Raw genomic sequence first — 12,919 nt, 5'->3', positions numbered from 1 at the left:
GAAGAGGAGCTCACCAGTTGGGATTCGTTCAAGCAAACGCCGACGGCATTTTCTCTGTGTCTGCCTTCGCTAACATCGCCGATGAGCAGTACCGAGACCTATCGCTGCGAGTACTCATCCAGCGTCTGCGCTCTACACCTACCGACGCATCCGTTTGCAGATATGTCCTCCAGGGCGGCATTCTGTACCGAAGGAACTTCCTTCCTGACGGATCTGATCTTCTTCTTGTCGTGCCAAAACATCTACGACAGACTGTGCTCTTTGAGATGCATGACGCACCTACTGCAGGACATCTTGGCGTAACCCGCACGTACGACCGCGTCCGCCGCCGCTTCTATTGGCCTGGCCTCGCTCGCTCCGTCCGACAGTATGTTGCTGCCTGCGATACCTGCCAGCGTCGGAAAACACCTCAGGTGCTACCTGCCGGTCATCTCCAGCCGATCACTGTCCCTGTGGAACCGTTCTTTCGTGTTGGATTAGACCTCCTCGGTCCCTTTCCCACGTCATCCTCTGGGAACAAATGGGTAGCCGTCGCAACTGATTACGCCACCCGATACGCTATCACGCGGGCTCTCCCTACCAGTTGCGCCACTGACGTCGCGGACTTTCTCTTGCGTGACATTATCTTACTTCATGGCGCCCCGCGACAGCTGCTCACTGACCGTGGTCGTAACTTCCTCTCGAAAGTTATCGCCGACATTGTACGTTCCTGCTCCACTCAACACAAGCTGACTACCTCATACCATCCTCAAACCAATGGCCTGACAGAGCGGTTAAACCGTACTCTGACCGATATGCTGTCAAAGTACGTTTCCAAGGACCACCGCGACTGGGACATTGCCCTTCCTTACGTCACATTCGCTTATAATTCTTCCCGGCACGACACCGCCGGATTTTCTCCCTTTTATCTGCTCTACGGTCGCGAACCGACCTTGCCCCTTGACACGGCACTTCCTCCTGCTTCGATCTCAACAAGCGAGTATGCGCGCGACGCCATCGCTCTCGCCGACCATGCACGCCAGCTTGCCCGTGCTCGACTGACGGACTCGCAAACCACTCAGCAGCGTCAGTACAATGCCCGCCACCGTGACGTACAGTTTTCGCCTGGTGCGCTCGTGCTCCTCTGGTCGCCCTCCCGTCACGTCGGACTTTCAGAGAAGCTCCTTTCGCAGTACACAGGGCCCTACCGCGTGCTGCGCCAGGTGACGCCTGTGACGTACGAAATTGCCCCTGTGAGCTCAACCTCGTCATCTACTGTGGCACCTAGTGATGTTGTGCACGTCAGTAGGCTCAAGGCCTACTACACTGTTTCCAAGTCCGGCCTTTAGTCGCTCCGGGACGGCGCTTTTGCCGCCGGGGGTAGTGCTACGGAATAGTATTACCGATGACGAAGCGGCGAGCAGTACGAAGACGACGACAACGATTGGAGGCTAGCGCGGGCTGTTGCCTCTTGGCCAAGTGCGGCATATTACGTTGTAAATATACTTGTATATAGCTTTTCATTTGCGTCTTCTTACGTAACAATATTTTAATTTTACATTCTAGCCTTTCCAGTTAGAGAGAGAGAGAGTATAACTTTATTGAGAAAAGGCAAAAAAAAAAAGAAGAGAAACTTAACGTAGGTGGAGCCCCTAGTCCTGGGCCCCACTGGCTTGAGTGGCTCGCTAGGCTTGGTCCAGGAGAGCCAGCTGGCTGTCCTGTTCCTTGTCTGCAAGCCATGCCTCCCACTGCCTTCCAGTTACTGTTTTAATGGGGCTGTGCATTTGTTGGCCTAGATTCACTTCATAACCCTGGCCCCCAACAGCTTCATGCTTTCGAGATCATAGTATCATATCCATAGGCTTTGCTATATTCATAGAGTACTCACCCGAAGTAGACCAAACTCTGCAATAAGGCTGAAGGGCCCAGCCAGAGACTCGTCCCACACGATAGCCTGTAAATCACGTTGAATATGTAACGCTGCACTAAGCTAGTATAGTATAGCAAGCATGTACTTGCTTAGCTTTTTCTCGTTTTATTTTCCTTTGTCTCAACGTGTTCCTTGATTTTAGTTGTTCCCCATGTTTCCAATGCAATGAAAAAAAAAAAAGTTAACTGTTATCCTTGGTTGCGAACAGGCCTACAAGACGGCCTGTCGCAGGCAGGAGTTTTTCAGGAAAGTGTATGTTCCCTTTGCCGGACGTGCATCACACACACACTTTGTGGCACAGTACACTTGCTTTTTTTTTTTTTCATGGCGTTAGAGCACTACATTCCAAGTTTTAAAATGCATGTCGTCCTTCCGATAAGCAATTATTCGCTATGAATAACCTATTCGAAAGAAATGACTGCCAATTGCAAAGTGATTTACAGAATTCAGTACACGCTTAAGAGCAAACGTCAAAGAAAGTTTAAATTTTGTAGCGCTGCATCAGTCTACTCCAACAACAAATAGAAACCGAAGTACAAACACAGGAAGTTGCAATACTACTGCAAGAAGGCAAGTAAGTGCTACTACAGGATATGAAGAGAGTCGACGGTCTTCACATAGTTTGTGCCCGAGACGTTTAAACAAGCACGCGATAAGTTTGACGATGCTTTCATCGTCCCATGTGAGCATTTTAACGAGTACACGTCGCACAACAAACGTTAACGTGGTTTCCCCGTTAATTTTATTTGCACATGAATGGCAAAATGGTCACAATTTGAACGAAGATAATCGAAGTGTCTTACTGGTCTAAACGCATTAGGAACAGATGCGTAGTAAAAGCTCTGACTGCGTAAATGAAAACACGAGCGCGCGCACCGATGAAAAGAATCCGACAATGACAACTTGAGTGTTCGCTTTCACGCTAAAGATATCAAACGCAGTCACCGACAGCACTTCGCTTTCTTGATAGCACCAAGCATCGAAGCTTCGTTCTTTCATGCACTCCCGCATCTACGGAATTTCATTCACATTTTTTTACCTTGGTGCCATTGCATTTGTCGAGCAATTCAATGAGTTCTCTTCTTGCTGCCTCACGTAGCAGCGCGACGTTGACCCTGCCGTTGGCCAAGTGCGCGGCCATTTTTAAACACCGCCCCTTGCTTCCTACCAGTTTCGATACTCCTATCCTGTTTTGCGAACTCCACGTAATCCTCTTTTTCATAAACTTGCCGTTTGGAGACGCTATAAGCATACTCCGCTACAGAGTTGATAAAGTGCCGTTAGGATATAGTGCCTAGAATTTACTGGCTAGTGTGCCGTCCGCGGCCTCTCGGGTGGCACCAAATGCAATGAATGCCGGCGACTGCCACTAGAGGCGCTGCAGTGTAGGTGGGTGCCGCCGCACCATTCGGTCTTCGTAGCCCGCCGTGTTTCCACAGCATCGGCAAGCGGGCTGCTGCTCTTTTTGTTTTTATTAAGCTGTAGCAGCAGCACAGTTCAAATGTGGGCAGCTGATTTATAAGTCAGGGTTTGTTTCCATTACAACAGGCTTCTCTAGCGCTTGTCGCTTGCGTGAAAAGCGTGTGCTAGCTCAGCTGGGCTTCGAGCGGGAACCTGATGTGTTTCTATGCTGGCGAAGAGAAAAACGTAATTTCTAAGGCAAATGCCTTGATCTGCATGTTCCAAGGCCGTGTTTCGAGGTACAGAACATATCACACGATCCAAGGAAGGCCAGAAAGGAACCAAAGCATGTCCAGCCGTGTATTGGAGATGCTATGATTAGCAAATTTTGTGATATTGGATTAAGGGGGATAAGGCTGAATTAGAGGGATTAAGGTGTATTAATTAAGGAGGATTAGATTGAATTAGAGTAGGCTTCACAAGGCGTTCGCCTTCGTGTCTCTTCGGCGATAGCTAAGGACACTTGTTTTTTATTCTAGCCATGATGGCAGCGTAATTTTTTTAAGGGTAAGCTTTAGCTTACATTTTTCATTCTAATAAAGTAAAGGAATTCTAAGGTTACGTTACTGTTCTATTGATGTTATAATAATGCATAACCATTGAAAACCGCTGTAACAGATCATCTTTTGAAATGACTTCAATTTCGCTGTACTTTATTCTTTTTATTTTATTTGCTTCTATTTCTGCCTATTATCTTATTGTTGTGCTCATAGGTTTGAATGTTTTTAATTGTTTGTACACCATGTACCCATCTCCTAATAATGCCCATTTGGCCACGAGGATAGGATAATAAGTAAAAAAAATTGCCAGTAAAATGGACTGCACGCGGTGTTCTGTGTACTATACATTTTTTAATACCTGGTACACACGTGCAGATTTCTTTTTATGTCTGATATAAGTGAACGCGAAAATGGGAAACAGATCTTTAATTTGAGCGTAACAAATATTTTATTCTCTCGTAACAACAGTCAAACGCGGGCATATAAGACAGGCCTAGATGAGATAATGCACACATGCATACATGAAGAAGATAGATCTAGTGGCAGTGACGCAGTTTAAAGAGCTTCTGTCGTTGCCTTTGCGCTTCCCTCTCTTTGTTGATGCCTTAAAAAAAAAAACGAAACCTCAAGAAAACAGAACTTCACAAGTGTTGTCAAAGCTGGTTTTTCATGCTCTGGGCAACCTAGTTGGGGAAAGGCCAGTGTCTGCAGCTGACCTGAAAAATCAGCTAGACTCGCTACATCTCACTTGTTTTTGCTAAAGAACACAGTAAAAGCATCTTCCACGGCCTTCACAGCGGTTGAAAAGGTCTGACTAAGATAGACGAGGCCTCCATTGTCAAAATGCGTATTGCAATAGTGAAGCAGCGTCGGCACTAGCTTCAGCTTACGCAAAGGAAGCCTGCACACTGTGGTTAAGAATTTTGGGCAGTGATCTTTCGTGCAACATAACAGTATAGTAGATCAAAGCACTACTGCTCCTTTTTTCTTGTTTTTTTTTCCCTGGTATATTCACGAACAGTAAGGTGCATGCTTAGGATACTCAGGAAATATCGTGGGTATAGCGTAGGGTTTCAGGCGTGGTTTATCGCGGGAAATCTCGTGGATAACGCCGTTCACGGTGATAGAGAACGCGCGTCGAACTAAGCTGTTTTCGAAATGTTTTTCACAAACCACAGCAGTTGGTACCGGCCTTCTGTCCACTCTCCTGATCATTCTTGCACATTCTGCTGCCGCTTCTTACCAGTGGTGGAGTGAACAAGGATACACGCCCTTTGTTCGAGCGGTAACCGCTTCGACACAACGGCACAAAGCAGCTCCTCCAGCTCCTCTCCTTGCACTGTCTCTACGGCATTTTTTCACCGCCGCCGCATAGTTCTTGTAATGACAGGCACACGAACACAGCAGCGACGCACTCACCCTTTGACAACACCAACAACAAACATGCAACGCTGTAATAACACTGAAAACGCCAACAGAGATACCGACGCAACAGCTGCGAAACTGATATGCGAAGCAGACGACACGCGCAGTCTGCACCCACCCGTGTGGCAGCGACCTCTGTCAGCCACCGTGGGCATTCATTGCAGGCGGCGCCACGCTCCTCCATTGAAAAGAGCGGATGCACGGCACACTAGCCAGTACATTCTAGGCACTATAGTTAGGATATAGTGCCTAGAGTTTACTGGCTAGTGTGCCGTGCATCCGCTCTTTTCAATGGAGGAGTGTGGCGCCGCCTGCAATGAATGCCCACGGTGGCTGACAGAGGTCGCTGCCACACGGGTGGGTGCAGACTGCGCGTGTCGTCTGCTTCGCATATCAGTTTCGCAGCTGTTGCGTCGGTATCTCTGTTGGCGTTTTCAGTGTTATTACAGCGTTGCATGTTTGTTGTTGGTGTTGTCAAAGGGTGAGTGCGTCGCTGCTGTGTTCGTGTGCCTGTCATTACAAGAACTATGCGGCGGCGGTGAAAAAATGCCGTAGAGACAGTGCAAGGAGAGGAGCTGGAGGAGCTGCTTTGTGCCGTTGTGTCGAAGCGGTTACCGCTCGAACAAAGGGCGTGTATCCTTGTTCACTCCACCACTGGTAAGAAGCGGCAGCAGAATGTGCAAGAATGATCAGGAGAGTGGACAGAAGGCCGGTACCAACTGCTGTGGTTTGTGAAAAACATTTCGAAAACAGCTTAGTTCGACGCGCGTTCTCTATCACCGTGAACGGCGTTATCCACGAGATTTCCCGCGATAAACCACGCCTGAAACCCTACGCTATACCCACGATATTTCCTGAGTATCCTAAGCATGCACCTTACTGTTCGTGAGTACCAGGGAAAAAAAAACAAGAAAAAAGGAGCAGTAGTGCTTTGATCTACTATACTGTTATGTTGCACGAAAGATCACTGCCCAAAATTCTTAACCACAGTGTGCAGGTTTCCTTTGCGTAAGCTGAAGCTAGTGCCGACGCTGCTTCACTATTGCAATACGCATTTTGACAATGGAGGCCTTGTCTATCTTAGTCAGACCTTTTCAACCGCTGTGAAGGCCGTGGAAGATGCTTTTACTGTGTTCTTTAGCAAAAACAAGTTAGATGTAGCGAGTCTAGCTGATTTTTCAGGTCAGCTGCAGACACTGGCCTTTCCCCAACTAGGTTGCCCAGAGCATGAAAAACCAGCTTTGACAACACTTGTGAAGTTCTGTTTTCTTGAGGTTTCGTTTTTTTTTAAGGCATCAACAAAGAGAGGGAAGCGCAAAGGCAACGACAGAAGCTCTTTAAACTGCGTCACTGCCACTAGATCTATCTTCTTCATGTATGTGTGCATTATCTCATCTAGGCCTGTCTTATATGCCCGCGTTTGACTGTTGTTACGAGAGAATAAAATATTTGTTACGCTCAAATTAAAGATCTGTTTCCCATTTTCGTTCACTTATATCAGACATAAAAAGAAATCTGCACGTGTGTACCAGGTATTAAAAAATGTATAGAGAACACCGCGTGCAGTCCATTTTACTGGCAATTTTTTTTACTTATTATCCTATCCTCGTGGCCAAATGGGCATTATTAGGAGATGGGTACATGGTGTACAAACAATTAAAAACATTCAAACCTATGAGCACAACAATAAGATAATAGGCAGAAATAGAAGCAAATAAAATAAAAAGAAAGTACAGCGAAATTCAAGTCATTTCAAAGGATGATCTGTTACAGCGGTTATCAATGGTTATGCATTATTATAACATCAATAGAACAGTAACGTAACCTTAGAATTCCTTTACTTTATTAGAATGAAAAATGTAACCTAAAACTTACCCTTAAAAAAATTACGCTGCCATCATATGGCTAGAATAAGGGCCAGACAATGAAATCTTCCTTACCTCAGTAAGGAAGCCTTCATTGCAGTGAGGCTACCTTATGTCACTCTGAAAGATTCCTTACTGAGGCGCCCTCGGTGAAGGCTTCCTTGGTGCTTCCTTGGTACTTCCTCAGCATAAGAAGCCAAACAATGAAACCTTCCTTACCTCACTAAGGAAGCCTTCATTGGGGTGAGGCTACCTTATGTCACTCTGAAAGCTTCCTTACTGAGGGGCCCTCGGTGAAGGCTTCCTTGGTGCTTCCTCAGCATAAGGTAGCTCCAAAGCTACCTTCATGCGTCCTTACGCCGCTCCTGGCCCTGAACGAGCGCTTCACCTCACTGCTTAACCACATGGCATTCGCTTGCGCATGCGCACTGTCGCCCACCTGTGGAGAAGCGCGAGCACGGTACGTCTTGCCAGGCATGTTCGTTTCAGTCACGCGTGCGGCATGCAAGCATTGCTAGGCGTTGCTAGGCGTTGCAAGACGCCGGCGTGCCAGCGTTGCTGGAGCACATCAAGTTTTGCACTGTAATGCGCAACTTTTTTTAACTTTAGTAAACGAAACTAGAAGAAAGCGTCCACGCTTCTCTATATTAGCTATTCAATTTAAAGATTGTGCGACGATACAACATTTTTTAATAGAATAATGGTGTTCGCGGAAAGATTTGAAGAGATAATCTCGAACCCAGGCACGCGGCAACCGCTCCTTAGGTGAGGACGGGTGAAGGGAGCTTTCAGAGTATGCTTGCTTCCTCCATCGGTCCTTCGCTGTAAGGAGGCCTCACGTAAGGTTAGGAAGCGCTCGAAGGAAAGGAACTAGGGGTGTGCGAATATTCGGAATTTCGAATACGAATCGAATATTTTCCATATTCGAAGCGTATTCCATTCGAGAAATGCATGTTCGGAAATTCACGAATATCCGAGGACGGCCGAATAACGGTGGAAACGGCGAATATTCGGATAGACTGCGAATAATTGAGCAATTAACCAATTGTATGCTTGTTCCGCATTCTCCTAAGAACATGTTTATTAACTGAGAACTTCGCATGATCCGCTCATTATCTGTATGCTCTGTTTCAGTCTATCTGCTTCAGGCATTTGAGACATGATCAGTTTCGGTTTCTTTTTCACCAAGCTTTATAATTCCAATTATTTTTGGAATGCCCCATTGCCTTGAAGGTTGCAAAGGCAACTCAGGGTTTGCTAACATTGATTCAAAATGTATCAAGGCTCTTTGTGCGGAGTGGAAATTTGATGAAGTGGCCAGCCTAGGCATGTTTCTTGATCCGCGCTTTATGGCCACAGTTCATCAGGCATCTGTTCAGATGATCTGGCTGAAAAACCTTGTGACAAGGGAGCTCCAGGAAGCCGTCGTGGAACACCGTGGGGACACCGCCATGCCATCGTCGACTTCGTGTCCACTGGTGGCATCGAGTGTATGGAATGCTTTTGACGATCTAGTGATGAACAAAGAGAAGACACATTTGGCATCTGCCCCTGAAGGGGAAGTTACAGACTACGCGCAAAAGCCTCTTCTGGAAAGGGGCATGAATCCTTGTGAGTGGTGGCAGTCCATTGGCCGCTTCAGGTACCCGTTTTTAAGTGCACTCGCCCGGAAGTACTTGGCGATCCCTGCCACTTCAGTTCCTAGTGAAAGAGTCTTTTCTACCGGTAGAAATGTGTCAGTGCATAGAGAGCGTTTACTTTCTGGCCATATTGAGCAGTTAATTTTCCTTCACTACAATCTGTAACAAGCGTTTTACCTGACTGAGGGCATTACCTGAGTCCATTATCTATAATTGAGTACCTCTTTAATTTGAAGCAACCTTGTAGAATGCAATCTTATTTTTAAAAGGGTAATAAAGCTATTGTTACCTCTCTTGCAATTTTTTAATACTACACGTGTATTCGATATTCGATTCGATATTCGAAGAGAGTTCTTCGCCTTATTCGTATTCGATTCGTAATCGAAAATTTCAATATTCGCACACACCTAAAAGGAACGTTTTATTGTTTGGACCAAGCTACCTTCATGCGTCCTTACGCCGCTCCTGGCCCTGAACGAGCGCTTCGCCTCACTGCTTAACCACGTGACGTTTGCTTGCGCGTGCGTGCTGTCGCCCACCTTCGGAGAAGCGCGAGCACGGTACGTTTTGCCAGGCACGTTCGTTTCAGTCACGCGTGCGGCATGGAAGCGTTGCTAGGCGTTGCACGACGCCGGCGTACCAGCGTTGCTGGATCACATCAAGTTTTGCACCGTAATACGCTACTTCTTTAGGTTTAATAAACAAAACTAGAAAAAAGCGTCCACGCTTCTCTATATTAGCTCATCAACTTAAAGATTGTGTGACGATACAACCTTTTTTATTGAATAGTGGTGTTCTGGTGTTCGCCTAAAGCTTTTAAGAGATAATCTCGAACCCAGGCATGGCGGCAACCGCTCCTTACGTGAGGACGGGTGAAGGGAGCTTTCAGAGTATGCTTGCTTCCTCCATCGGTCCTTCGCTGTAAGGAGGCCTCGCGTAAGGTTAGGAAGCGCTCGAAGGAAAGGAACGTTTCATTGTTTGGGCCTAAAAAACAAGTGTCCTTAGTTATCGCCGAAGAGACACGAAGGCGAACGCCTTGTGAAGCCTACTCTAATTCACTCTAATCCTCCTTAATTAATACACCTTAATCCCTGTAATTCAGCCTTATCCCCCTTAATCCAATCACTATATGAATAATTAAATTTGCTAATCATTAGCATCTCCAATACACGGCTGGACATGCTTTGGTTCCTTTCTGGCCTTCCTTGGATCGTGTGATATGTTCTGTACCTCGCAACACGGCCTTGGAACATGCAGATCAAGGCATTTGCCTTAGAAATTACGTTTTTCTCTTCGCCAGCATAGAAACACATCAGGTTCCCGCTCGAAGCCCAGCTGAGCTAGCACACGCTTTTCACGCAAGCGACAAGCGCTAGAGAAGCCTGTTGTAATCGAAACACACCCCGATTTTTAAATCAGCTGCCCACATTTGAACTGTGCTGCTGCTACAGCTTAATAAAAACAAAAAGAGCAGCAGCCCGCTTGCCGATGCTGTGGAAACACGGCGGGCTACGAAGACCGGATGGTGCGGCGGCACCCACCTACACTGCAGCGCCCCTAGTGGCAGCCGCCGCCATTCATTGCATTTGGTGCCTCCCGAGAGGCCGCGGACGGCACACTAGCCAGTATATTCTAGGCACTATAGCTAGGATAAGCACAATTTATAGAGCTGCCCAAGTTTCACGACAGCAAAGAAACAACCACCGTAAGATTTTCGGGGCAAAAGTAAAAAAAGTTGTCAACGTATACAAAAAAAAAAAATTGGTTGGTGGCGACATTATTAAAGCGAAAGTGCGCTTCACGCACTTTAATGTTTAATGCAACTGGACAGGCATACAAGTAGAACAAACTAGAGATATGACGATAGCCAACAGGTCAGGACACAGCATTCTGCTTCAAAAACATTGGAAAGTTCGTATCATCTAGAGCTTCCTAATGCCCAAGCATAGAGTTTCTCACTAGATTTGCCCAAGGCCGTAGGGAAACCTGCGGGGAAACCAACGCTGAAACCGAAGGGAGCGCCGTGCCGCAAGCGCCGCATCAATCAGAGTGGCGGAGCGGGGCTCAGCTGCTGCCGTCGCCGAGACGAATTGGTGTGCGTGCAGTCACGCGCGATTTGCTGTTTCTATCTTTAAGTAGGGTGGACTCGAAGAGGTAATGGCCCTCGCGTCAGCGCCGGCCGCATTCTCCAAGAGCGACTCGCCGACTCGCATCATGACTGTCTTCCGGAGCAAGAGCGACGATACGTCGGCGTCGCTGCTCAGCGAAAACGAGTACAGGGAGAAACTACTGCGGACTGTGAAGAAAGAGGTAATGTGCGCGCTGCCGCTGCGACGCACGCAGCAGGTGCGCCGGCTGCCGATTACTGTGCTGCAGCCGCGTCGCAGCAGTTGTGTTGCGGTCGAGCGAAATATGCGTGATATACTTCCGATCGCTTCACCCAAGGAGTTGCAAAACTCGTTCTGTTAGAGGTTGGCACTGAGATGAAAAAGGGGAAGAGTGCCTACGCTGCCCAGAGCATCCGCGGATGCTTCACTCTAGTGACCATATTGCACAATTTGGGAGTCAGCCCGGCACATATGGGGCCCAACAGAGACGATTGGCGTCATGCCGTCTGGCTGCTGCCTTTAAATCTTTCGTTTCTCGCTTCGTTTGACAGCTAGCGCACCGTAAACTGCAGGCGTGCGCGCGGGACATGCCTCGGCCTTCAGCAAACGCCTGTTGCGCGCCAGGGGTTCCGCGACGTTCGCTTTTGGGTCGATGAACCTCGTGTGACAGTTGCGAAGAGCGCCCGGGGTGCGGATCGCGCGTATCTCGGCCTCGCTTGCGGCAACGCGCAGTTCCGTTTCGGGGCGTCGCGCGCCGCATTTCCGCGCCGGACGACGCTGTCGTGCCGGAAAGCCTGCTTGACGACCCGAACGCCGGCATACGCTGCGCTGCACTTGCGATAGGCGTATAGAAATGTATACATTTATTGTGTGCATAATTAAAATGTAATTTAGAGAAGAAAGGAAAAAAAGGAAACCAAGGTTTAATTGTGCAAATAAACTGTCTGGGGCATTAAAATGCACACACGCACACATGCATATATATATATATATATATATATATATATATATATATATATATATATATATATATATATATATATATATATATATATATATATATATATATATATATATTATGCATCGAGATGCATGCGGTGTTCTTCTTAGTATTAATGTACACCCACGAGTGTTCAGAAAATATAGATATATAGAAGTATAGAGCCATAGAAAATAGATAAATATAGCATGTATTTCATTTAATTAAATAAATTCTTAGCATATGAAATCAGCCATACCTTAAAATCTGTTTTTGTTTTAACCCATTCAGTTCACCTAGCTATTAATTTGAACATAGTTGGGCAATGTACACATGAATTAAGTATTAAGGTTGTGGGTTCAGTCCCTACCGGAGACAATTTCTTTTTATCCACTTTCATTCCCCTATTCATTATTTTCTACATTTAAGTATCGACCACAGCTTATTACCCCTATGCTTACTACGGCCTCATTGCCTGCGACTTTATATGGAATTGTGATTAAAATTTTATCTAGTATGACATAAATGCATGTTGGTTAATAGCTTATGTTCCATAGAAAATGAGCTGGTTGCATATGACAGAGGTATTCTCGACAGCAGATATCACAGAGGTCTTGGACAAACAAAAAATATGTTGATTATGGTCTCAACAGCACATGTATGTTGCATTAATTTTCCACTCATAGGTGAAGATTTCACGTGCAAGGTTTGCCAGAGTAATTTTGAGTTTTCTACAAAGTGTGAATTACATCATATAATATGACTACACTCTGTGGCCTTTATGTAGCAGCAGTACTAGAACTGGTACTTCCTGGCGAGCCGTATTGCGAGTACTTTATTTGCTGGCATGTGTCTATCCTTGCTCACCATTAATTTTCTTAAAGCAAACATTACAAAAGGTTATTTACCGAGACGCCTGATTGTTTCTGTTTTCTTTTTCTCCTCATTTAATTCTTCCAAATGAATGATGGAAAAGTTCTGCAATGGACATGCATAGATACACAGGAGCTGGGATATTCACAGATGGCTGCA

General features: G+C 46.4%; 2 protein-coding genes across 4 annotated transcripts in view; one reads left to right on the top strand and one right to left on the bottom strand.

Moving 5' to 3' along the window:
- car (vacuolar protein sorting-associated protein 33A) overlaps window positions 1-3,170 on the bottom strand; it is a 212,888-nt gene extending 209,718 nt beyond the window's left edge. The window contains exons 1-2 of one of the 2 annotated variants that reach the window (XM_070533454.1): window positions 2,949-3,170; window positions 1,868-1,933 (exon numbers count right to left, since the gene is read on the bottom strand). In XM_070533454.1, the coding sequence (XP_070389555.1) occupies window positions 1,868-1,933; window positions 2,949-3,161 (279 nt within the window). In that variant the 5' untranslated portion in view covers window positions 3,162-3,170. The remainder of the gene's footprint in view (window positions 1-1,867; window positions 1,934-2,948) is intronic. The other variant, XM_070533453.1, reaches the window with a different exon arrangement.
- A 7,512-nt stretch (window positions 3,171-10,682) lies between these two features.
- The window catches only part of LOC139055871 (small G protein signaling modulator 2-like), a 291,580-nt gene continuing 289,343 nt past the window's right edge, over window positions 10,683-12,919 (top strand). For both annotated transcript variants that reach the window (XR_011511955.1, XM_070533451.1), the window contains exon 1: window positions 10,683-11,110. Coding sequence is in view for 1 of the 2 variants with exons in the window: in XM_070533451.1 (XP_070389552.1) it covers window positions 10,958-11,110 (153 nt within the window). In the remaining variant the exon portion in view is untranslated. The remainder of the gene's footprint in view (window positions 11,111-12,919) is intronic.

This window comes from Dermacentor albipictus, chromosome 2 (assembly GCF_038994185.2).
Source record: "Dermacentor albipictus isolate Rhodes 1998 colony chromosome 2, USDA_Dalb.pri_finalv2, whole genome shotgun sequence".
In the NCBI taxonomy this organism is placed as follows: domain Eukaryota; kingdom Metazoa; phylum Arthropoda; class Arachnida; order Ixodida; family Ixodidae; genus Dermacentor; species Dermacentor albipictus.
The sequence above is the reverse complement of the archived record's forward strand: the minus strand, read 5'-3'. Positions and strand labels throughout refer to the sequence as shown.